The sequence below is a fragment of the Mesoplodon mirus genome (assembly GCF_964341445.2).
Source record: "Mesoplodon mirus genome assembly, chromosome: 5".
NCBI lineage: Eukaryota > Metazoa > Chordata > Mammalia > Artiodactyla > Ziphiidae > Mesoplodon > Mesoplodon mirus.
The window spans coordinates 127074205-127101384 of record NC_138980.1 but is presented as its reverse complement, the minus strand read 5'-3'; the positions used below and the strand labels follow the sequence as shown (position 1 = coordinate 127101384).

The following is a 27180-nucleotide window of genomic DNA, read 5'->3' as shown; positions in this document are numbered from 1 at the left end:
AAAGCTCTCTTAATCCAGTGAGACCAGGTTCTAGACTAGTAGTTGCTTAATCAAAGTTGGTTACAGTGGGGCATTAACAAGTGATATTAATCTAGAACTACTGTTTCTTCTGTGGGTTCCTTAATTATGTCTTCCTTGTGTCATACATGGGGTATAATTTCCAGTTTCACTTTCTTTTACATGTGAAGAAGAACTTCTTTGTAAAACATCTTCCGTGTAGGACCTTAGATTTTCACTATATCCCCCGCCTTGTTTTTAATTCATATTTGCCTTGTCTGTACCTAATTACAGTAATTTTTGAGTCTTTTCAGTGTTCAACTTGTTTTCAGTGAAAGAACAACTTTCTACCATTTTATGAAAGACTGTGTTAAAATGCTTAGTTTATAGTAACTGGAATAAGTAGGTTTGGGAGCCAATACAACTGACTGTGGGTAAGCACACACATCATCTGGTAGAAGCAGAAATAGACATGTACTGCAGAATAGCCCACCAATGGGTAGATTCCATATGCCATGGGGTTTCAGCAGCTATGTTTTACAAGGACCTGGAAAGCTTCTGTTAATCTGGCAGGTTGGTTAAATGGAATTCAGTTAAGAACCTCCATAATGAGTCAGTCATTTTCATTAAAAGTTATTTGCTTTTGTATATTTTGTCTCATGGTAGGTTTGAAAAGTACCCAGTTCATCTCTTACTCAAAAAGCAGAGGCTCTGTAACTTCCCTCCAAATATTAAACATTGCCATTATTAACACTGATTTTAAATAGGATAGATAGAGGGCATTTATAATTTGAGGAAAGGGTCTCCCTAGGGTATTCTCATGGACCCTCATATACTCCTGATTTTCTACCAGACTCTTGACAGTGGTAAAATGGATGGTGTACCAGTGTATACCAGTCTTTTAAAACTTTTTTTAATCTTAGCAGTACATACGGTAAATCTTGCCAGGGAAGTGTGTTGGGAAGGACCACATTTCAGTGACTGTGTGGTAATCCATTAGAGAGGTGTAAAATTGTTTCTCCTTGTTAAAGAATGTATGGTTTGTAATTTTATTATTTCAGTGAACATCCTTTTATGTATTTCATACACAGGTGAGAAAGTTTCTATAGAATTCATTCGTAGAAGTGGTATTACTGGGTCAGAGTGTGTGTTTTAAACATTTAAAATTTTAATAGGTATTACCAAGCACATCAGTTTTCACTCCCGTCTTTGTTGAGTCCTCTGAGAATTACAGTTTTTCACTTTTTGCAACTGTGTTGGCATTAGAATATTTTTTGAGAGTGGATGAGATTATATGGGTCAAATTAATTTGAATTTGTCAGTCTGTCAACATTCTTTAATATTCTCTCAGCAGAAGTCATGAATGTCAGCAGACTCTTAGTACCGAGTTTTAGTTTGTGTTTAATTTTTATTATTGCTTGTTTTAAGACATGTTTGGTTTCCTTTAGGCAGATCCAGAAATTTCTCTTTCCCTCAATTCTTTCATGTCTTAACTTCAGGAAAGAATACATGGCAAGAAGGAACAGATCTATTAGTCTCGCTGCTTTTTGATCTTACCAGAAGGCCACTTAATTGAACGGGTTATATCTTAAAAATGCTATCATTTTAAGACCCTTACCATATAATTTAATTTTTTTAGTGGAGAGTAAATCTTGGCTAACAACTTTACTCTTTACATTTTTTAACTCTTTACCATTGGGAGCAGCCTTCTCAAAACTAACAGTGGAAAACTCAAAGAGAATTTATATACACAGACAGTAGAATTTGCTGTTCAATAATAATTATTGAGTATTTACTATATGCCTGGCATTTTGTGTGCCTGTCTCACTGAATTCTCAAAATAACTATGAAGAGAGAACTTTTTCTCTTCTTTTAAGTTTTTTTTACAGAGTAGTATTTTGAATTACATATTATTTGCCTACTGTTTATACTCTTAATTAAGGTGCTAAAAGATCTGTAATCACCAGGCATATTACATTATGTTACTAATATTAAATTTACTAAGGCAGAGAAAAATACACAGAATTTTTGTGTTACATACATATTTCTGTATTTGCATGATCCTTAGCTATTACAGCTAAGCCACACAACACAGTTGAAATAATCCATTCAGAGTGACATGATCAGTCAGCCTGTGCCTCCATGATCCAAGATCACTTTGCCAGTGATTCATCCTTGGAATGTTCTGGGCTAATGGCTCATCTACTTTCTCTCTCTCTGCCTTGAGTCATGTCTTTGATCCCAGGTTAAGTCAGAGAGCTGTTATCTCTTTTATGTGTTTTTATTTGAATCTAACAGACTCATACTCATCACCCAGTGATAAGTGCTGCTAATAACATTTTGGTGTATTTCTTTCTACTCTTTTGTATATAATTTTTATAAAATAGGGGTAATTTTAACTAGTAGAACTATTCTTGGTATTGTTGGAGAAGAGCAGGTTGTAGTCTTTTGTACAGGTACTTGTTAAAAATACAAAGAGGGTGAAGTGTTGGCAAGCAAGATTAGAAATGGATCTGATTTATGTTGGGGTTTCCACAGATGTACTGTGGTGATACAGTGATCCTTGGTGAACGTTACTGTTGACATGGTTTGCAAGTCGTACACTGATTTGGAACATTTAAACTGTGTGTGTGTGTGTGTGTGTGCACGTGCAAACGTGAGCACTCACATTGGCTTGTGGTGGTTCACAAGGCAGTATCTAACATAATGCAGTCAGATTTCCTAAAGGGGTGTGTTTTCTTTACAAGGTATTTTGATTACAACTATAGCCTCCAAGGGAGAATTGCAGAATTGGCCTGACCTCTTACCAAAACTCTGTAGCCTGTTGGATTCTGAAGATTACAACACTTGTGAGGTAAGGATTTTTGCTTCATATATAATTTTTCTTTTCTATTTTTCTTTTCATGTCTATTAGTAATATTGAGAAAAAATAATTCCTCTGAAACATGTAACTTCAAAACTTAGAAGCCTAAAGTTACCTTTTTGTTTTATGTTAGTGATCGTGTATCTTACTGTTTAAAGACCGTTAAGTTATAAAATCTCTTTACTGTATTTCCTACAAAGAAATATCTTTAGTTTTTTGTATTTTAAAACTATTCTTGGGTGTGTGTATATGTAATCAGCAGAGCAATTGTCAAGCTTAATCAGGTGAAGTCGTATTTTTTGAAGATGGACTTAATTAAATTTACCCAATTCCCAGACTGTGGGTACATTTTCAGTGTCTCTACGTTGTTTTTGTGCCTCTTGTTGTATTGTATGTCTGAGGTATATGTAGTATAGTTGTTTTTTGGTTTTTGGGTTTTTTTGCGGTATGCAGGCCTCTCACTGTTGTGGCCTCTCCCATTGCGGAGCACAGGCTCCAGACGCGCAGGCTCAGCGGCCATGGTTCACGGGCCCAGCCGCTCCGTGGCATGTGGGATCTTCCCGGACCGGGGTACGAACCCGTGTCCCCTGCATCGGCAGGTGGACTCTCAACCACTGCGCCACCAGGGAAGCCCTGTAGTATAGTTTTAATTATATATTAATTATAGTCTCTTGTTTGCCATTGATCAAATCAGTAGCAACCTTTCCATTTGGGGAGATGAAAGGGAATCTGTATGGATTTGTTTTCCTATAATTTCTCACTTAATGAGTACCTTAACCATCTCTTTCATTAGCAGGCTTCCAGTTTGGATAGAAATCTGTTTTAAATAGAAATCATTTTAGGTGTTTTGCCTCTCTTAAGGCAGTGACTTATCTCCCTCTCAAAAAAGAGCAAGGCTTGGAGGCAAGGCAGGTACAAAAATAACCTAATAAAAAGGAATCAGGTGGTCTTTTTGACTTAACATTTTGTTGCCAGATCCGACTTGGGGAAGAGAGGACCAGGGAGAGGGAAAGCTAGCAAACAGGAGTCTTAAAAAGTCACTCTTCTCCCTCCCTCAAAGAAAAAGAAAGCAATCTTGCTTTCTCATATATACATTTTCTAGTAATGCCTTGGAAGTTTACAGAAAAACTAAAATAATAATATGTAGCCATCAGGTAACAGTTGATTAAAATTTAAATAGTGCTTTGGTATAATGATAACATAAAAGGAAGCCAAAATTTTAAGCAAGCACTTTCCAAGAATAAAAAGTTTAAACTGATAATCATGAAATTGTGGAGCTACTAAGTCATACAGTATTCTTAAATTAACCTGTAGTATAGAGAATAAGTCCCAAGGTGCTGCTGATAGAATTATAAGCAGAGTAAATTAGGTGGTTGAGGTAACTGGTAGGTTAGATATTATGTACAGGAGCTCTGTAGGTAAGCCACTTGGTTGTAAAGTGGTTGTAGGGGAAATTGCAAAATTGAATTGCCTGCCCTTTTAACAACTTTTGTCAATGAATGGTTTACATATAAATAATTTTTTGATGATAATTAAGACCTCCTTTTGTGCTTCAAAAAGAGAAGTGGTACAATGGTTAAATGCACTTATACGTAAACATAGAGTTTTACATTGTTTTAACAAACTGGTATTTAATAAGAGAAAAATTAGTGTTGATGTAAAATTGGCAAGAATACTTCAGAAGTTAAGTTTTTAAATTAGATGATATTATTTACAGTCCCTGACGATCAAAATTCTAATTCTAAGACATTTAATGCTAAAATTAAAATGTACCATTATATTTAAACTGAGGTTTTAAATGAGTCGATGGTATAATAAATTTCTCTTATAGCTGATGATTAAATGTATGGATTTTATGATGCAGGTTTTATGCAGACTGGGAACATTAATCCATACAAATTAGTTAATATTCCTCAATTTGCTTTTAAAATGGCTTCATTTTTAATTCTCATCATTGAAATGTCTTTTACAGGGAGCATTTGGTGCCCTTCAGAAGATTTGTGAAGATTCTGCTGAGATTTTAGACAGTGATGTTTTAGATCGTCCTCTCAACATCATGATTCCTAAATTTTTACAGTTCTTCAAGCACAGTAGTCCAAAAATAAGGTATCTATATAGCCAATCTTAAATTAATTTATAAACTCTGATACGAACCTGACCACTCCCTTATTTTGCACTACCTAGTATTTTTGCGATCGGCAGAAGATAACTGGCTGTTCCATAGAGGTGGACTTGATAATTAAAATCTACTCCTAATGACAGCCTGTGAAATGTCACTCTGCTGAAATTTTCATTGACTATGACACTTCTCCATCATCTGCATGGTTAATTACATTTATAATGGTTAATAGGCACACTTTTAAAGTCCTTTGTGTGAGGCTGAAATTCAGTGTGTTGTGGAGCTTGTCGGGGTTGACACATACTATGGAAAAATGGCGAGCATAAGGGGTTAGGTAGTGATTCACAGGTGTGTTATGCAGCACATTCTTTGTCACAGGCAGCAGTTGTGCAGGAACCCTGATCAAAGTAAAGTAGCAAGGCTTTCTGAACGATCAAAGCCAAGATCACTTAAGAGGGAACAACAGTACAAAGTCCCTGGAGTTAGGAAGAAACCTTTTAGAGTGACAGAAGAAAACGATTTTGTAGCACAGTAGGAAATGGAGCTAGAGGGGTAGGGAGTAGCACATTACAGGGGATGTTTACGCCAGTAATCGTCACGCTGTGACCCGTGTGGCCAAACTCAGGCGTGACTTATGAGCTACAAATGATTTCATAGTTTAAAAGGTTGAAGTGGGCGGGTGGGTAATAAAGCTGCCACAGAGGTCTTATGTGGCCCACAAAGCTTAAAATATTTACCTTTTGACGTTTGTCAGGAAAAGTAGATTCCTACTGGAGCAATCTGAACAAGGATATTATGTGATCTTATTTATGTGTGTCAAACAGGTAGTGGGGTTTTGCATAATGGAAATTGGGAAACCAGTTATAGAGCCTGTTGGCATAGTCCTGATGGGAGATTATGGTTTGGACTAGAGGAGAAGTGGAGGTAGTAAGTGATTAGATTATGGGTATATTTTTAACAGTAGTGCCATTAAGAATTGCTATGGGATTAGATTAGGTATGTCAGAACACATAGGCTGTAGAACAGTCCACATTTTCAGTTTCAGAAGGAATGCATACCCATTACTTTAAGATCTAAAATAATAAGTTCCCATTATGTCCCCATCCAACCTCCCACTCTTGAGAGCGAACATGTCCTTCCAGACGCTTTTCCACTTTCTTAGTAGCATTAACATATTGCTCTAGAACCTGCATTTTTCACTTAACATGGAAAGAATGTGAAGGTATGTTTAATACATAGAGAATTTTGACTCCTTCTTTTTAGGGTGTGTGTGCGCACGCATGGCCGTACATACACTGTAATATTTTTATGGAGGAACGTTTAAATTCTTGCCAGTCTTCTGTAAATGGAACAGAGCTTCAATGAGTGTATTTTGAATTTTGTTTCTAGGTCTCATGCTGTTGCCTGTGTCAATCAGTTTATCATCAGTAGAACTCAAGCTCTGATGTTGCACATTGATTCCTTTATTGAGGTAAGATTTGTCCTCTGCCCACCCCACCTTATTTTTGAGGAGGTTAGAAACTGTTCATTGCATGTAGTTTTATTTTATAAATACTGTAATCTATAATTATGAGCTGTCAATATTTAAATTATTTCTGATAGTATTAAAATTGGGTACAGTCTAAACTTTGTGATTCTCGTTAACTGAAAATAAAAGTACTTTTCCTCTCACTGAGTTTTCTACTTGTGCAAACATTGATTATGGTATGTCTGTGTTTAATATCTTGATTATAAAAATTTCTACCTCAATATACTGTTCAAATTGCATATGGAAATTAAATCTCCCACCTCATTTGTGATATTAGAAACATGAAGAGGTTGAATAAACTCAATTTGATAAAGAATCTGAAGGTATAAATTAAAAGGATAGTACTTCTATTTTTCTATTGGTTTTCAGTGTAAAATGAGAAGTTTCAGGGGGGAAAATTGGCTGTTAAAGCTCAGCGAGCATTTCTAATGGCACTTTTTAACTTTTTGATAAAAGCAGAAAGACAACAGGACATAGTTTTTTGTCCATTGAACCCTAAGCAGTAGAATTTCTTTTCAGAACTTCTGCTTGATAACAGCGATGGTGAAAGGATTATTAAAGTTCCTTAAGCACTTCACTTTTATTTTCATCAAATGAAATTTAAATAGTCTTTTCCTTTTCAGCTCTTCTTTAAAAAAAAAAGTCCTTCAGAGACCATATTGCTGGTATTCCTGTTGGGAAATTACAAGAAAGAAGGGGGGGAAATTATGTCTTTTTTTTTTCTCACCACTTAAATTGACAAGCTTCTTCTAAACATCTTTTACCAGTAGACTACAAGTAGTGGCCATTAGAATCCTCAAGCCATTTGAAAATTGAAATGAAAACATGCATCTTAAATACATTTTACTGAATACCTACTGTGACTCAGGCACTGTGCTTGGTGCTAAGGATACATAAAGAAATTTTATGCTTCAAGGTGTTTTCAGTCTAGTTTGGTATAGAGGGTAGTGGACAGTATTAGAAGTCTGGAGTAAGCCTGCCTGTGTTCAAATCCCAGCTCCACAGCTTAGTAGCTTGTTAACCTTGGGCACCTTATTTAACTGGTATTTTCAGTTTTTATAAAATACAGCTAATAATAGACTTACCTTGTTGGATTGTTAAAAAAGGTATTGGCTAAAAATAAATTGGAACAGTGCCTGCTACAAAGTAAGCACTCCACATGCTAGCTACTGCTATTATTTTTAGAAGCAGTGGTAGTTTTTATTGTAATTATAATAGTATTCCCTCTTAGTGTTCTTCTCTCATGGCTTATTAAAGAGAACAGTAATAGACATACCAGCATCTTATACAGAAATATAATTTAGAATAAAATAAATTCTTTCTGAAAATAAAAATTCCACAGGGCCATCCATACTCAGCAAGTGGAACAAGAACGTTTCCTGACATGTAATGATATTTTCCAGTAGTGTTAAATACCATATTAACACTTCTGTGCTACTTGGTAATCCAGCAAGATTCACTCGGTTCTTCATCCTCTAAGAGTAGTAAACCTCCAGAGGAGGCGCCTGACACATGGTGGGCTCTCAGTAACTATTTGCTAAATCAATAACTGGCTCGTTTTCTTCAGTCACCAGTGTTTTTGTCGGGGGCTGAAATCATGCCTGCTACGTGTGCTGGTACTGATGAAAAGTGTATTGGTTACTAATACTTGGCTATAACATACCTTGGCGAAGCTGGGTATTCATACTTAAGACAACGTCAAATTTCACGAAGGATTTATATGAGCAGCACCTGCTGGAAAAACTGTATTCTTTCTGACCATGTAAAATTAAAAGAGCAACTACAGAGTTTTGAAAGCCTCAGAAGTAGAGGCAGGACCTCGAGAAATGACAGTTTTTAAAATGCTACAACAGTAGTTCACATATTGTCACATTTGATACTTAAATTTTTCCATTGTCTTACCCGTGTCTTGTAGTACGATTTCAGGTTCATCTCTTTGGAGATGTTTCTGTGGTCCTGGGAAGAGACAATGGGACACATTGGATTTTACTTAATTATTTTAATCATCTTTTTACTGCTTTCAGTATGTGTGTGTAAGTAAAGTAAAACCTCAGGAGTGAGATAGAGAAGGCTTAATCGTTTTTTCTTCTGACATCTCCACTTGAACCTCTGCAAGAGACAGCTTTTTCTAGTGGAGGCTTGTTGGTATAATGAAATGAGTGTGGACTCACCCATGATTTCGTGAAAACCAAATTCAGATTCCCCCACTTGCTAGCAAGTTATATAACGTCTAAACTTGTAAAATTGAGTAGCGGCATCTTAGAGTTGAGAAGGTTAATTGAAACGGTGTTGTTGATTCACACTTTTTTAAAACCTTGTAGAGAAACTTAACAGCATAAGCTCGACTGCTACTATTACTGTTTTTTCAGTAGTTGACTCAGTGAATGACAACAGTTTAGGGTCACATGGTTGGAAACTCAGTATATATTTCCCAATTGTTGGTGCTTTTATAGAATGTATGCCTACTAAGAATCAGTGTTGGTAGGAATAATCTCTTAACAGACGGTAATTTTGAAGGGTAAATCAAACTGTATTTTAATGATTATCTCTAATTCTGGGTGATCTGGGTGAATGCTCCTATGTCCTAATGACATGGTTTTATTCTCATAAACTAAAGATTACTTCAAGATGCAACCACTCATACTCTGAAAAATGGCTTTAGATCATTTACCAAAATCATAGTTTTTGGCAGTTATCATCCTGCATCTGTCTTATTTTATAATCTAATGCTATAAAGTATTAGTAGGGCCAGTTAATTCATAAGCCTTTATTTGTACAGTATCTTCTTAGGGTTTCTTTAAGTGTTGCCACCTTGCAGATTATTGGTTATTATGTATAAACCTTTCTAGTATGTTGGAATACTTAACTAGAAGAAAATATTTCTTGTGCAATAGAATCTCTTTGCATTGGCTGGTGATGAAGAACCAGAGGTACGGAAAAATGTGTGCCGGGCACTTGTGATGTTGCTTGAAGTTCGAATGGATCGCCTGCTTCCTCACATGCATAATATAGTTGAGGTAATACAAGCAATTTAAAGGCTTTCTCCTCATCTTCCCCTCAAGAAAAATCTTGGGCACAAAACGTATAGTGTGAAACCACTGTCTTCCAATTTATTTGTCACATTTGTTGGGGGGGACTATAAAAATTAGTTATGATCATCTTAAAGCTAAAAATTATCTTTATGGCGATTTTTCTCTCATGAGATATAAGATGTTATAGAGGGGAACGTTGTTTAAAGGAGTAGATAGCTTTTAACCAGTGTAACTAGGAAATATTTAGATTTGTATTTATTAGATATGGGTTAGGCCAATAAAACTGTAGTACTTAAAAGAGTTTGTTTTTGACCCATTAACTGGTAAATTGATCTGATCAACTTGATTTATGGTAACAGTGGTAACAATTTCTGAATAGAAAATACGTAACCATTATAGTGAGTTCTAGCAGACCATTTAGATTTTAAAAGGCTCTCTTTCAGTCCTTATATGATTAAAATAATTTTACTAGGATATTGTAATTATGTTGAGCACAGATAGTTGTAATTAAAGGAAGGAATACATGATAACATAATTATTATTAGGACAAAGTAATTTGTTGGGCAATACTCATTATTGCTAGTCATACCTAGTTTTCGTATTGCTGAATATAGTTGTACTTAAAGGATGGCATCTAAGATTGGTTAGAAGAAGGCTGGCATTCATGATGTTCAGTAACTCCTTTTCTAAAACATCAGGAAAGATAGTTGTGGTGATAAGGATATGTAGCAGCAAAAGATGGGGATAAATGACCTTCTCTCTGATAAAGATATTCTCTCTGTAAAGTGTTTAGAAGAAGCAGGTGGGGTTGGTTGAGAGTTTAGTGAGAGTTTGGGGTTAACCAGAAAGTTGAGAAAGACATTTAATCATTTGCCACGTCACAGCTGGGGGAGCTAATTTACAAGGCTACAGTTCCTTCTTCAACAATACCCAGCATAGTAGTAGGACATGGTAGGGGCTAGCCTGTCACAGCAGTTGTGTTGCTGTATTTTGTCGTGTGAGATGTTTCATTCAAGAATTCATCACTTGACCCCAGATTCAGTCCCAGGTACATTGGGAATTCATGCCTTTGATTATGCTTATTTTGTTTTTGCATGTAAGGTTTTTTTTTGCGGGGGGGTGGGTGTTGGCCGTGCTGTGCACCTTGCAGAATCTTAGTTCCCTGACCAGGGATCGAACCCAGTGAGAGCGCCAAGTCCTAACCACTGGGCTGCAGGGAATTCCCGGTATGTTAGGTTTTTAAAAGAGGGGTAGATTTGGATAGATTTGGAGATCAGATTCTTCCTCCAACTTAAGAGTGGATTTGGCTTGGTATGTTCAAAGGACATGAAGGACATGATAAACCTATTTTGCTGGCAACTAAAAATTATATAGTTGACAAAGAAATGTCGCTACTTTTTTCCAAATTAAAAATAAAATGAATTTTTGTAATTGTATAATATGTATATATGTTTTTAAGTATGTGGAAGTATATACAGTTGACCCTTGAACAACACAGGTTTGAATTTCATGGGTCTACTCATACCCAGATTTCTTTTTACTAAATATGTACTGCAGTACTACACAACCCAAGATTGGTTGAATCTGCAGATGAGGAACTGGATACAGAGGAACTGTATATATAGAAGGTTGGCTATAAGTTATAGGTGGATTTTGACTGCTTGGAGGGTTGGCATGCCAACCTCCTCACTGTTCAAGGGGTAGTTGTAATTATAAGAGACAGTTTGGGTGGTTATGTTATAAAAAAGATTGTCCATTTTATGAACGGTTTAATGGTGTTTTTTATTTTGATGCATCTGTGAAGACAGTTTTTGAATATTAATACTTTTTTAAAATCTCAGTGGTTTCATGAAACAATATACGCCTATATAGAAGCAGATAAACGTGAATTGGACACTTTACATTAGGCAACATTCAAAAGCAGTAGTTCTTAAGTTTGGCTGCTTTTTAGAATTGATTAGGAAGCTTTTTTAAAAAAATCCAAAGCCTAAGTCGAGAACCACTGTAAAAGTGCAAGGCCCATAGCAAAGGGCCGTTAACTTGCTGAAATTAGATTAGGTTTATTTTAATTGTATGATTTAAAATGATTAATACTAAGCCTCCTTTGTTTACAGTACATGCTGCAGAGGACCCAAGATCAAGATGAAAATGTGGCTTTAGAAGCCTGCGAATTTTGGCTCACTTTGGCTGAGCAACCAATATGCAAAGATGTACTCATAAGGCATCTTCCCAAGTAAGTGTTCTTTCTTACAAATACTCCCTTGTTGTTAAATTTAGCAGTGATTCCTCATTTTCATATTTTTAGGTTACATTCTTATGCCATCAGGTAATGAAGTTCTAAAGAAGTAACAATTTTGCTGATGCTATAAGTAAAGACATTTTTAAAGAAGCAGTTACTTTTGTTTTCTAAATTACATGAGGGTGGTTTATGCTGAATTATAACTAATTTTGGATAATCCGTGGCACAATTTTTTATAATCTTATAACTTGACTATGGGGTCTCATGGATTTCCTACTAGTTGTGATGCTATGCAATTTTTGGTTAATCTGTTGTTACACCTATTTTTAACCCAGTGAATGCTGTTAAATCAGTTATTTTTTTACTATATTTTTTCCAGTCTTATTGAGATAAGTTGAATTTGATATAAAACAGCGTATTAGTTTTAGGTGTACAACATAATGATTTCTTATATTAAAGTCAGTTACTTTTAAAAGTAACGCTCATGTTCTTTTGAAAATAAAGAAAATACAGGCTCATAAAAGAAAATCAAAATGTAGAAAACTTAAAATGTCTTGGATTTCCACCCCCTTGAGTCATCACTGTTAGTATTTTTGGTGTGTTGTCTTTTAATGTTTTTTTCTGTGTTAGTACCATATAACAAATGTGATATATTCAGAGTGTTTTGGGAAGAAATAAATTTGGTACTATGTACGTGGCATCTGGCTATAGTTGATGCTTAAATTTTTGATTTTACTATTTTATGGTTGGCTCTTTTCAGTTATTGTAGGTTGTGCACTTTCCTCCATGTCATTAGTCTTTAAACTTTCAGTACTGTTCTATCATGGTATGTGTACCATATATATATAATCGACTCTTCTTCTATTGTTGAATGTTTAGTTGTTTGCCCCTTTTTTTTTAAAACTCATAAATAATCCTGGACTGAGCATCTTTCTTTGCCCATAAGTAGTGATTTCTTTCAAGTAGAGTTCTTAGAAGTGATTTTTACCAAGGTCAAAGGGCCCTGAGTATTTTAAAGCATCTTCATAAATATTGCACATAGTTCTCTAGGGAAGTTATACCAGTTTACACCCCACCAGCAGGGTCCCATCTTGTCACAACTTTTGCAATCCATTAATCATAATTTTTCCAATCTTAGCCCTCTGGATGAGCAAAAAACAAAACCATTTGTTATAATATGTTGTTGTATTAGTGGAGTCAAATTTTTTTCAGAAGTTAGGGTACTTGGATATTCTCATTTTCATGTAGTTAGTTAAGTTCCTTTTCTTTTCCAATAAATTCTTTCCCTACCAAGAAAACAATGCCACCTATGTCTTATTCCAGTCAATCTAGAATTTATTTGGGAGTAACGTGCAAGGTGATGTGCTAAATGGATTCTTCCCCCCTTAGGAAATTCATATATTAATTATTCTCTTCTCCCTGATTTGTGATTCCAGTTTTATGATATGCTTGTTTCTTACCGTAGGATCATATAATTCTAAAAGTTATATAAACAGACATTAATTCTTATAAAACTGAAGAGATTTTATTAATGAAAACCTAAGCCGTAACATTAGGAGATGATAAGAGCAGTTATAGGTTGGTGGTCTCTTTCATTACCCTAATAAAATCTAAACATTGGTAAGCAACCAAGAACTTGGTAGCAGGCTAAAAGATCAGCAGTTCCCATTTAGTTGTGCTATGTGCGAACATTAAACAACCCATTCCAGTGATAAATGGATTTGAGTTGTATGTCTTCCAAACCACTGGTTTGGGAACCATTTTTAGATTAAACAAGACTGCTTTTATTTTTGGTTCAAATAATGTATTGTGAGGATGGGAAAATATCAACATCAGTCTGATCTGGAGATTAAAAACACAGTAAAAGAACTGTTTTTCCTAGATCTGTTAACCAGATTCTTGTTTAGTATGAGCAAAAAATGTTTGCTGAGGAATAAAAATTGTTAATGTGATGAGATCTTTCTTATTAAAATGAATTCACATAGAAAGCATTAATGTAATAAAGAGTAAGGTTAAATTCTTTTATCTTTCTGGGCTGTGTCATGTATTCTTGTTTTTTCTTTTCCTTTTTCTGTTTTTTTTTTTTTTTTTTTTTTTTTAAGCCAGTACTATGCTCTGTTGATTATTGAACATTTGCTAATATATTTTGTTATCTGGTAGAACGGGTCTTCTTTTATTTCCCTGAATTATTTTGTTTTTTTCCCACCTTTATTCTTGTTCGTTAATATCTCCTGGGGCTTATTTATGAATTAATCCATGTAAAACAACTAACTCAGTGCTTGGCATATACTTAAGTACTCAGTAAACATTCATTGTTGGTATTCATTGTTGCCTTTATTCATTGTTGCCTTTCCATGATGTTGCATTAAAATTCTCTTCTTGTTTTCTACATGAGGCTTCAGGAGAAAGCTTCTTAACAATTAGATTTTTTTTTAAATAATGGTCTGCTTTTGTATGATTGGAATTTGTCAGACACATGCCATATTGCCACGTGGTCACAGTTAACTCCAGTATCTCTTTCCTACCTCACTTTTTGACTCGCCCTGCCTTATCAGTCCCTTATTTCCTACACATCTTCTTATTCTTTCTCTATGTGGCACAGATATCATGATCCACAAATCAACAGTACTGACCATAAACCTCCAGCTGCCCCCTGCTCTGGATTAATCGAACTGTCTTTGCCACTTCTTAAATACTGTTGGGAAAAGTTACACTGCCAGGAGGGTTGGTGGCCATAGAAATCCATGGTCTTCAACATCAAGTGGACCCTTCATACCATCTGCCAATTTTTCCTGTTCCAGATCAGCTTTTATCTTCCATTCACCAGAGCAACTATTTGATACCTTTATCACTCTTCTGAAGTTCTCTTCATTCATTTTGAGCACTTCTGCTTTGTAGGGAAAACAGGTGACCCTTCACGTTTTGCCCAAAACTTATAGATATATTTTCATGTGAATTGTCTTCTTGCTAACCAGGCTTTCTATTTATGGTCTTGGATAGCATAATTTTTTTCTTATCCTTAGGGACCTCACTCTATCAAATAGATAAATTCTCTCTAAACTTTTCCCTCTCTGCTGCCTTAACTTTTTAACTGGCTGCAGTTTCTTTCATCTTAAAAAGATTCAAAGAATAGATGGGGCTCACTGTCTTTACTTCTTTACCTCACCTCAGGTGAACTCTTCAATGTTTTATGGTCTGCCATCCATCCTTATCATTTTCGTGAAATTATTGACAAAGATCGTAAATGATTTAACTGTTGGTGATCCAAATGGACTTGGTTCTCTTGCAAGATTCCTGTAGCTTACACAGTGTGGTTCTGTGTATTATAATTTTATCTACTTATGGTATACTAGCTATAATGTTGAATTACTACCGTTAATCTATTTTAGAATTTAGAAGGACTTTGAACATGAAAGTATGGGTGGCTCATATTTTCCTTTTTACAAATTTGAAATCCCACTGCTTCCTTTTTACTGTTAGTATTCCTTTGGTTAATGAGGGCTTGCAAAATTACCTCATTGAAAGTAGAGGTGTGCTTAAAATTGGTTTCATACATATTTATTTAGTGTGTGTTAAAGCATGTAACTATTTGAAGTAAAGCCACAACAAACACTGAGGACATGAATGTGGACAGAGATTTTTACATCTGGGGTAAAGAAAGGAAATTTACTTAACATTTATGGCCTTGTGGAAATAATATTACCTCTCTGAGCTTTAGTTATTCATTTGTAAAATAGGAATCATAATACTTTTCTCACTAGGGTATTAAGAAGGTGCTTTATTAATAACCCCACAGCTGGTACTCATGAGTCTTTTGCCTGTTCACACTTTCCATGCCCCCCAGAACAATGAAAGGTAGAATTTGGAAGCAGTGGACTGTGGACATTGTTACGTGTTTCCAAAGTATTCTCATACCTTTTGTCCTCAGTAGACTCATTTCAGTGTGTATGATTGGACAGTGAGGAAACAATTCAAAGTTTAAGAAAGCTGTCCAAGATAAAAACATCATAGCTACAAAAGGAACTGAAATTAGTATTTTGATCTTTACTTAACATGTTTTGATATTTTTTTTAACTAGTCATCATAAATATTTCAGTATACCTGGAATTCTGTGTTTACAGACATTATGGTTCCCTTTTGGTGACAACATAATACTTCAGATTAGATATAATATTCTGATTTATTTAACTATTTTCTTATTGGAAGCTTAAGTTCTTAATGTCTTAAGAAGTTAGAATTTAAATTTCCAAACTTTTTATCAGACTGTGATAACCTTGTTGGTAGAGCTCTTTTTTTCCTTTTTGATTTATTTCTTTTGGATTAATTCCTTTAAGTTTACTGTTTTTATATTTTAAACACTGTCATCTCTTATTAAAAGGAATACAAATACTGAATGTAGGCTTATTGTAAAATTGTCACACCATTTAGAAATAAAGTAGAAGATGGATACCGTCCCTTTTTTTTTTTTTTTTTTTTTTTTTTTTTTTTTTGCTGTACGCGGGCCTCTCACTGCTGTGGCCTCTCCCGTTGCGGAGCACAGGCTCCGGACACACAGGCTCCGCGGCCATGGCTCGCGGGCCCAGCCGCTCCGCGGCATGTGGGATCTTCCGGGATCGGGGCACGAACCCGTGTCCCCTGCATCGGCAGGCGGACTCTCAACCACTGCGCCACCAGGGAAGCCCGATACCGTCCCTTTTTAGCCCACTCACTCACCTCTCTGAAGACAGCAGTTTATTGTATAGCCTTCCTAGATAGTCTGTGTATATAAGTTATTGTATAGGTAATCTAATTTTTTAAATAATTTTTATCGGAGTATAGTTGATTTACAATGTTGTGTTAAGTATCAGATGTACAGCAAGCGAATCAGTTTTATATATATATATATATGTATATATATATATACACACACACACATATATACGTATATATACACACACACACACATATCCACTCTTTTAGATTCTTTTCCAATGTAGGCCATTACAGAGTATTTACTAAGTAGAGTTCCCTGTGCTATACAGTAGGTCCTTATTAGTTATCTATTTTATATATAATAGCGTGTATATGTCTATCCCAATCTCCCAATTTATCCCCGTCCCCCTTCCTCCTTGGGAACCATAAGTTTGTTTTCTACATCCCTGACTCTTTCTGTTTTGTAAATAAGTTCCTATGTACCATTTTTTTAGTCTCCATGTATAAGTGATATCATATGATATTTGTCTTTGACTGACTTCACTCAATATAACAGTCTCTAGGTCCATCCATGTTGCTGCAAATGGCATTGTTTCATTCTTTTTTATGGCTGAGTAATATTCCATTGTATATATGTACCACATCTTCTTTATCCATTCCTCTGTTGATGGACATTTAGGCTCCTTCCACATCCTGCCTGTTGTAAATAGTGCAGTGAACATTGGGGTGCGTGTATCTTTTCGAATTATGTTTTTCTCCACATATATGCCCAGGAGTGGAATTGCTGGATCATATGGTAGCTCTATTTTTGTTTTTTAAGGAACCTCCATACTCTTCTCTATAGTGGTTGTGCCAGTTTACATTCCCACCAACAGTGTAGGAGGGTTCCCTTTTCTCCACACTCTCTCCAGCATTTATTGTTTGTAGATTTTTTGATGATGGCCATTTCTGACTGGTGTGAGGTGATACCTCATTGTAGTTCTGATTTGCATTTCTCTAATAATTAGTGATGTTGAGTATCTTTTTATGTGCTTTTTGGCCAGCTGTATGTCTTCTTTGGAGAAATGTCTGTTTAGATCTTCTGCCCATTTTGGATTGGGTTGTTTGGTTTTTTGATATTGAGCTGCATGAGCCATTTGTAAATTTTGGAGATTAATCCCTTGTTGGTTGCTTCATTTGCAAATACTTTCTCCCATTCTGGGGGTTGTCTTTTTGTTTTGTTTATGCTTTCCTTTGCTGTACAAAGGCTTTTTTAAGTTTAATTAGATCCCTTTTGTCTTTGTTTTTATTTTCATTACTCTAGGAGGTGGATCAAAAAAGTCTTGCTGCAATTTATGGCATAGAGCGTTCTGCCTGTATTTTCCTCTTAAAAGTTTTATAGTGTCTGGCTTTACATTTAGGTCTTTAATCCATTTTGAGTTTACTTTTGTGTATGGTGTTAGGGAGTGTTCTAATTTCAGTCTTTTACACGTAGCTGTCCAGTTTTCCCAGCACCACTTATTGAAGAGAGTATCTTTTCTCCATTGTATATTCTTGCCTCCTTTGTCATGAATTAGGTGACCATAGGTGTGTGGTTTTATCTCTGGACTTTCTATCCTGTTCCGTTGATCTATTTTTCTGTATTTGTGCCAGTACCATACTGTTTTTATTACTGTAGCATTGTAGTATAGTCTGAAGTCAGAGAGCATGATTCCTCCAGCTCCATTTTTCTTTTCTCAAGATTGCTTTGGCTGTTTGGGATCTTTTGTGTTTCCATACAAATTGTAAAAGTGTTCATTCTAGTTCTGTGAAAAATGTTATCGGTAATTTGATAGGGACTGCATTGAATCTGTAGATTGCTTTGGATAGTATAGTCATTTTGACACTAGTGATTCTTCCAATCCAAGAACATGGTATATCTCTCCATCTGTTTGTGTCATCTTTGATTTCTTTTATCCGTATCTTATAGTTTTCTGAGTACAGGTCTTTTGCTTCCTTAGGTAGGTTTATTGCTAGGTATTTTATTCTTTTTGATTTGATGGTAAATGGGATTGTTTCCCTAATTTCTCTTTCTGATCTTTCATTGTTGGTGTATAGGAATGCAAGAGATTTCTGTGTATTAATTTTGTATCCTGAAACTTTACCCAGATTCATTGATGAGCTCTAGTAGTTTTCTAGTAGCATCTTTAGGATTTTCTATGTAGAGTGTTGTGTCATCTGCAAACAGTGACAGCTTTACTTCTTTTCCATTTTGGATTCCTTTATTTCTTTTTCTTCTCTGATTGCTGTGGCTAGGAATCTCTCATTATTTTTATCTTAAATGGAAATGTGCTTTATGTGTTTTACACCTAGAGGGCTTTTTGTTTTTTCAACTTTACTTAATTTGTTTGTTTGTTTGTTTTTGGCTGTGCTGCATCCAAAAATAAGATCCTTGCAGGATCTTAATTCTCCAACCAGGGATTGAACACTGGGCCCTAGCAGTGAAAGCGCAGAGTTGTAACTGCTGGACTGCCGGGGAATTCCCAACTGTAATTTATTTTTAACCAAGCCCTTAATGATGGACATTTAGATTGTTTCCATTGTTCTTGTTCTTGCATCAGGGAACATTGGTCTTTAAAAATTGGGGGGCTTCCCTGGTGGCGCAGTGGTTGAGAGTCTGCCTGCCGATGCAGGGACACGGGTTCTTGCCCCGGTCCGGGAAGATCCCACATGCCGCGGAGTAGCTGGGCCCGTGAGCCATGGCCGCTGAGCCTGTGCGTCCGGAGCCTGTGCTCCACAACGGGAGAGGCCACGACAGTGAGAGGCCCGCATACCGCAAAAAAAAAATAAAAATAAAAATAAAATAAAATAAAATAAAAATTGGGAATATTCGTTCATATATTTGGGATAAATTCTTAGGGGAAAAATTGAAAAAAAAAATTATTGTTTTTATTTCTAAGCACTCTTGATAAGCTATCTTATCCCCACTAAGATTCCATCCAGTAGATCCCATGCATGAGTATTTAAAAGGCCTGAGATACATATTGGGAGTACTCATCATTTGAGAAGGGCAGACAAAGAACATACTATAAGGCAGTATTAGCAGTGGTGGTTGTTTTATTGGTATTATTAGTATTCATGAGGTTGTTAAGACTTTGAAATCTTTAGATCTTTGTTTCATGAATTCATTTCTTTACAGGTTGATTCCTGTGTTAGTGAATGGCATGAAGTACTCAGATATAGATATCATCCTACTTAAGGTAAGGAAACTATTTCCTGATGAATAGGGAAGATTATTTTTATTGACTTAGTAGATCTTTGGATTTGACTAACAGAACATTTATTTAGAGTAGGCCCTATGTAAATAGGCTTTCTGTTATATAGTATGCTACGGAGTTCAAAGATAATGAATTTGGGTGGTAATAGATTCTGGCTTAATTGGAACTAACTAGACGGTGACACTAATAGAGTTCGCATCCATTTCCTGTTAATACAAATTGTTTGGAGTTTATTTTAAAATATGTTAAATATGTTCTGATCTTGATTCAGATACTCTAGATTATACCAGCTGGTGGGAAACCATACAATGTGGTTTGAAAGTGCCTGATACCTAACATGGGTTATGTGATAGCCTATTCTCCCCTTCACAAAGAACAATTTTCTGCCCAGGGGAGTGGTTCTTAATGAAGAGGTATACAGTTGACCCTTGAAAATGGGATGTTAGCAGCATTGACCTTCAGCGCAGTCAAAAATCCCTGTATAAGTTTACAGTTGGCCCTCCGTGTCCATGGTTCCATATCTGCAGATTCAGCCAACCATGGATTATGTAGTAGTGTTAAGACTTCATTTACTGGAAAGAAATCTGCATGTTAGTGGACTCGCACAGTTCCAACCCATATAGTTCAAGAGTCAACTGTATTCCAAAATAATATGCATAACCCCATCTCTGAATATTCTCATTCTTTTACTGATATACATATTAGCTTATAATGAATATAACCAAAATCTTCCTTTAAAAAAAAATATACAGGGTGATGTTGAAGAAGATGAAACAATTCCTGATAGTGAACAGGACATAAGGCCACGTTTTCATCGATCAAGGACAGTGGCTCAGCAGCATGATGAAGATGGAATTGAAGAGGAAGATGATGAAGACGATGAAATTGATGATGATGATACAATTTCTGATTGGAATCTAAGTAAGTTAGAGAGGGAGAAGCACAGTCGCCTGCTTTGATAACAGTTTTGTTGAGAAATAATGCATATATCATACAGTGCCCTCATATCATACAATTCACATACCATACAAAAGGATATAGTTGAGTGGCTTTTAGTGTATTCACAGAGTTGTGCAACCATCACCACAGTAAATTTTGGAACATTTTTATCACCCCGAAAAGAAACCCTGTACCCATTAGTAGTCACTCCTATTTTCTTCCAGTTCGCTAGCCTTAAGCAACGACCAATCTATATTCTGTCTCTAGGAACTGTTCTGGACATTTCCTACAAATGGAATTACACAAAAAGTGGTCCTTTGTGACTGACTTTGTTCATCATTTGATGGACATTTTGTTTCCCCCCTTTGGCTATTGTGAGTAATGATGCTGTGAACAGTTATGTAAAGTTTGATGTGTAAACGTAAGTTTTCAATTCTCTTGGGTATATACCCAGGAGTAGGATTACTGGGTCATATGGTAACTTTATGGTTAGCCTTTTGAGGTACTACCAGGCTGTTTTTCAAAGTCGCTCCACCATTTACATTCCCCCCCCAGCAGTGTCTTAGGGCTCCAGGTTCTCCACATGCTTGCCAATACTTTTGGGGTGTCTTTTTCTGTTATAGCCATTCTGGATGTGAAATGATAATCTTATTGTGGGTTTGTTTTTGTATTTTCCTGACGGGTCTGCTCTTCATTTACTTGTCATTTTATTCCTTAAAAAGACTTTATCTCACACTGTCATTTCTCAAAGGGGTATATATTTTGTTTGATACTATGAAATAGAAACATTGACCAGCTTTTCCTGTTTTCCTAACATAAACTTATTTTTTGTGTGTGATAATTTGCATGAAAATTGGTTGATTATCATGCAGTTTTCCAAAATGATATAAATTGCTTTTGTCATATTCAGACTTACAAATACGCTTTTTAAAATCTTGGTTTTCAGCCTTACCTGCAAATCCACATCATATGTTAAGCCTGCATTCTGGGCCACATACTAATTAGATAACTCTGGGGAGAATCTAGACACCTGTGTTTTGCTTTTGCTTATGTACTGGTTTTTAAATCTTGCTGCTCTGGTTCACAGCACGTTTCACGTTTTGGGCCATGTAATTCTTTGTTGTGGGGTCATCCTGTCCATAATACGATTTTGAGCAGCAGCCCTGATCTCTGCCCAGTAAATGGCAGAGGCGCAGGAGGTGGGGGGAGAACACACACAAAATTGTGACAACCAGCAGTGTCTCGAGACATTGCCAAATGTTCCTTGGGACACAAAATCACCCCCAGTTGAGAACCACGCTGTGATTCAGAGGGTTGAGGTTTCTAGTAACTAACTGATAGAGCAATTAAGGACATGAATCATCACCTTGAACTGTGTAAATTATTCGGAATAATGCTGATTACTGCCCATGTAGTTTCCTATAACTAACGGTTCCTTGGAGTGACTAACGTGCCCAGCCCTAGGCCAAGGACCTTGTATGCCTGTCACATTTAATCTTTCCAACAGCCTTGGGTAGGTAAAGATACTGCAAAAAGAGAAACTTCCTAAGGTCAGCTTAGCTAGTCCTGGTGGCACATGTAGTTTTGGAGCCCAAACCTCACACAACAAGAGAGCCCGAGGTCTTCATTACTACCACAGAATTACCTCCCAGTGTATCCCTACTTTAAGGCTGGTGGGGAGCATGCATTCAGATTTAATGCAGATAACTGCAAAAGTAATAATGTGTGTTGAATTGGAGGGGGGAATACTTCCTTTTCACATCCCACCCATCTGTGTTCTTCCAGAAGTTTTTCTATACAGATACAGAAACACGGGTACACAGGCTTAACCTCCTTTTGTTCGCTTCGCTTTCTTGCATTTCATAGCTAACTGCATTTTCCATAAAGTGAACGTTCGTAGCAACCCTGCACTGATCAAGCCTGTTGGCGCCGTTTTCCCAACAGCATTTACTTACTTTGTGGCGCCGTCACGTTTTGGTAACTCTTGGACTACTGCAAGCCTTTTTGTTGTTGTATTTGTTAGGGCAGTCTGTGCTGAGTGATCCTTGTTGTTACTGTTGTACTTGGGGGGGGGGCTGCGTGAACCATGCTCATATAAGACAGCAAACTTACTAATTAGTCAATGTTGTGTGTGTTCTGACTGCTCCACCCACAAGCCATTCCCCTTCTCTCTCCCTCTCCTTGAGTGTCCCTGTTCTCTGAGACACAACAATATTGAAATTAGACCAGTTAACCCTTCAGTGGCCTCTAAGTGTTCAAGTGAAAGGAAGAGTTAGTTGCATGTCTCTCACTTTATTTTTATTTTTTTTATTTTATTTTGTTTTTGGCTGTGTTGGGTCTTTGTTGCTGGGCGCAGGCTTTTCTCTGGTTGCGGTGAGCGGGGGCTACTCTTCATTGCAGTGCATGGGCTTCTCATTGCGGTGGCTTCTCTTGTTGCGGAGCACGGGCTCTAGGCGTGTGGGCTTCAGTAATTGCGGCACACAGGCTCTGTAGTTGTGGCGCACGGGCTTAGTTGCTCCGCGGCATGTGGGATCTTCCCGGACCAGGGCTTGAACCCGTGTCCCCTGCATTAGCAGGCGGATTCTTAACCATTGCACCACCAGGGACGCCCCACGTCTCTCACTGTAAATCAAGAGTTAGAAATGATGAAGCTGGGACTTTAAGCCCGCGAACTGCAGCTACTGAAGCCCGTGCACCTAGAGCCCATGCTCCGCAACAAGAGAAGCCACCACGATGAGAAGCCTGTGCACCACAATGAAGTAGCCCCTGCTCACCGCAACTAGAGAAAGCCTGTGCGCAGCAACGAAGACGCAACGCAGCCAAAAACTCAGGCACCTAATTAATTAAAAGAAATGATTAAGCTTAGTGAGGAAGGCATGTAGAAACTGCGGTAGGCCAGAAGCCAGGCCTCTTGCACCAGTTAGCCAAGTTGTGAGCAAAAGAAAAGTTCTTGAAGGAAATTAAAAGTGCTACTCCAGTGAACACACAAAAACAAAACAGCAAAACAGCTTGAATGCTGATAAGGAGAAAGTTTTTGTGGTTAACCAGCCACAACATTCCCTTAAGCCAAACCTAGTCCAGAGCAAAGCCCTACCTCTCTTCAGTTCTCTGAAAGCTGAGAGAGGCGAGGAAGCTGCAGAAGAAGAGGTTGGTTCTTGAGGTTTAAGGAAAAAAGTCTTTATATCTCTATAACATAATGCAGGGTAAATCAGCAAATGCTGATGTAGAAGCTGCAGCAAGTTATCCAGAAGATCTGACTAAGATAATTAATGAAGGTGGCTGCACAAAGCAACAGATTTTCAATGTAGACAAAAGAGCCTTCTGTTGGAAGAAGATGCCATCGAAGACTTTCATAGCTAGAGAGTAGAAGTCAGGCACCTGGCTTCAAAGGGCAGGCTGATTCTTGTTAGGGGCTGATGCAGCTGGTGACTTTTAAGTTGAAGCCAGTGCTCATCTACCATCCCGAAAATCCTAGAGTCCTTGAGAATTACACTAAATCTACTCTGTGCTCTATAAATGGAACAAGAAAGCCTAGATGATAGCACATTTGTTTATGACAAGGTTTACTGCATATTTTAAGCCTACTCTTGACACCTACTGCTCAGAAAAAATGATTTCTTTAAAAATATTACTGCTCATCGACAAAGTACCTGGCCACCCAAGAGCTCAGGTGGAGATGTACAATGAGGTTCATGTTTTTTTTCACATCTGCTAACACAGCATCGATTCTGCAGTCCATGGATCAAGGAGTAATTTCAACTTTCAAGTCTTATTATTTAAGAAATACACTTTGTAAGGCTATAGTTGCCATAGGTAGTGATTCTTCTGAAGGATCTGGGCAAAGTAAATTGAAAACCTTCTGGAAAGGATTCACCATTCTAGATGCCATTAAAAATATTTGTGATTAATGGAAAGAGATCAGAATATCAGCATTACATTAACAGGAGTTTGGAAGAAGTTGATTCTTCTTAGGGGGTTCAAGACTTCAGTGGAGAAGGTAACTGCAGATGTTGTGGAAATAGCAAAAGAACTAGAATTAGAAGTGGAGCCTGAAGATGTGAGCGCATTGCTACGTCTCATGAGAAAACTTTCATGGATGAGGAATTGCTTCTTATGGGTGAGCAAAGAAACTGCTTTTTCTTGAGATGGAATCTACTCCTGGTGAAGATGCTTTGAAGATTGTTGAAATGACAACTGAGGATTTAGACTATTACATAGTGTTGGTTGATGAAGCAGCGGGAGTGTTTGAGAGGATTGATTCCAATTTGAAAGAAGTTCTACTGGGTAAAATGCCATCAAACAGCACTCCGTGCTACAGAGAAATCGTTCATGAGAGGAAGAGTCAGTTGATGGCAGCGAACTTCACTGTCGTCTTATTTAAGAAACTGCTCATAGCCACCCCAGCCTTCAGCAGCCACCACCCTGATCAGTCAGCAACCACCAACATCAAGGCCAGACCCTCCACAGAAAGATTACAGTTTTTCGAAGGCTCAGATAATGGTTAGCATTTTTTAGCTATAAAATATATTTTAGTTAAGGTATGTACATGGTTTATAGACATAAAGCTATTACACACTTAAGTAGACTACAGTATAGCATGAACATAACTTTTATATGCACTAGGAAACCAAAAAGTTCAGTTGACTCACTTTGTTGTGGTGGTCTAGAACTGAACCTGCAATATCTGAGGTAGGCCTATGTCTTCTTTTTAGGAGGGGAGGCTGATTTTCTAGAAGTGAAATCAGATCATACTCTGCTGATTCTTTTCCATATATCATGCAACTCATTCTGTGTCAGTACATAAATATTTCATTCTGTTTCCTGGCAGTATAATATTCATATGAATGGATCTACCATACAGTATAACTAAGACCCTTTTGATGAGTAAGGTGTTATTTCTGGCCAACGTAACAGCTTTATTTAAAAAAAAAAAAAGGCAGTCGTATACAGGATAAAATATCTTCATAATTAGTTTGCTAATTCTTGGTCATAAAGTATTCTTGTCAATAGAATTTTTTTTCCTGTGACAGACTACCTCCGATTTAATTGAATTCTTTAAAACTTTGTAGAGGTAAAAATGAAGTGTTGTACATACAACAAATTTTATCTGTATATAGATACAGATAGATTTATAGATATTTACCTATAGATGATCATGGAAGTTAATGTAATGTCTTTGAATTAAATATTTCCTTAGGAAAATGTTCTGCGGCTGCCCTAGATGTTCTTGCAAATGTGTATCGTGATGAGCTTTTGCCACATATTTTGCCCCTTTTGAAAGAATTACTTTTTCATCATGAATGGGTTGTTAAAGAATCAGGCATCTTGGTTTTAGGAGCAATTGCTGAAGGTAAGTCTAAATCAAACTTGAACTGTAAAGTCCTCAATAGGTGCTAATGTGACTAGGCTACTTTAAGGACTTGTTACTCTATAAGCAGAAACTGTTCACGTACTTTGCTGTCTTATGTTGCTAATAAGACTACTGAAGTAGATGAGACTATGATCCACATTAACCTTAAAAACGATATTTGAGTCTAAAAGCCATCTTAGGATGAGTTTTTACTTTGAGCTAGTTAATTATTATTAAACAATCATAGACTGACTTATAACCCCAGCCAGATATTTTGCAAATGCTTTTGTTATAATAAAGAGAACAGAATGAGAGGATTCTGATGTCAGAAGCATCCCTGTTGCTAGAAAAATAACTTCCATAGGTAAGTGTAAGAAACGTAAGTCAAGTGTCATCATCCTCTATAAAGGATTATTATTCTGTCCTAGCTGTAAACATCTATCTACAAGAAACTGAAGCATTTTACAGGCATTTTTGAAAGCCATAATTTCTGTAGCAGAAGTAAAATAAGCTTTCCTAATCCTACTGAAAGATACTTAAAGAGCAGTTAGCGCTCATTTCAGTTATTTCTTTAAAATAATTTTGGAACAGATTATTGCAATGTATTTATTGGAATGGAGATGATCTGAATATGTTTCATGAATGCACGTATCAGTTTAGTATTCAACTGAAATAATTTTGTTTTAACCAAATTTCAGCACTTCCTGAAATAGTTCTGTGGGTTTTTTTCCTAGGTTGCATGCAGGGCATGATTCCATACCTACCTGAGCTCATTCCTCACCTTATTCAGTGCCTCTCTGATAAAAAGGCTCTTGTGCGTTCCATAACGTGCTGGACTCTTAGCCGCTATGCACACTGGGTAGTCAGCCAGCCCCCAGACACGTACCTGAAGCCATTAATGACAGAACTGCTAAAGCGTATCCTGGATAGCAACAAAAGAGTACAAGAAGCTGCCTGCAGGTGAGACATTCATAACGAAATGTTCATTGTGGGAGATGGGAGTGTGGGTATTTCAGGGAGAAGCTTAATTTTCAAGCTTGTGATGGAATGTTGATATTAAACCACTAATGGGGTTTTTGTTATCTGTATCTTTGACCTGATGGTTTTATAAATCCAAATGAGACTCTACCTAGACATGTATATTTGCTGTTTCTTCACATTTTTTTTTTCCTTAGTGGCTTTAAC

General features: G+C 36.7%; 1 protein-coding gene across 4 annotated transcripts in view; it reads left to right on the top strand.

Moving 5' to 3' along the window:
• Window positions 1-27180, top strand: part of TNPO1 (transportin 1) — a 92949-nt gene that overhangs the window by 42410 nt on the left and 23359 nt on the right. For all 4 annotated transcript variants that reach the window (XM_082620474.1, XM_082620476.1, XM_082620475.1 and 1 more), the window contains 9 exons: window positions 2745-2851; window positions 4833-4966; window positions 6369-6450; window positions 9402-9524; window positions 11654-11772; window positions 19628-19688; window positions 20459-20627; window positions 25843-25995; window positions 26730-26955. In XM_082620474.1, coding sequence (XP_082476600.1) covers window positions 2745-2851; window positions 4833-4966; window positions 6369-6450; window positions 9402-9524; window positions 11654-11772; window positions 19628-19688; window positions 20459-20627; window positions 25843-25995; window positions 26730-26955 — 1174 coding nt within the window. The remainder of the gene's footprint in view (window positions 1-2744; window positions 2852-4832; window positions 4967-6368; window positions 6451-9401; window positions 9525-11653; window positions 11773-19627; window positions 19689-20458; window positions 20628-25842; window positions 25996-26729; window positions 26956-27180) is intronic.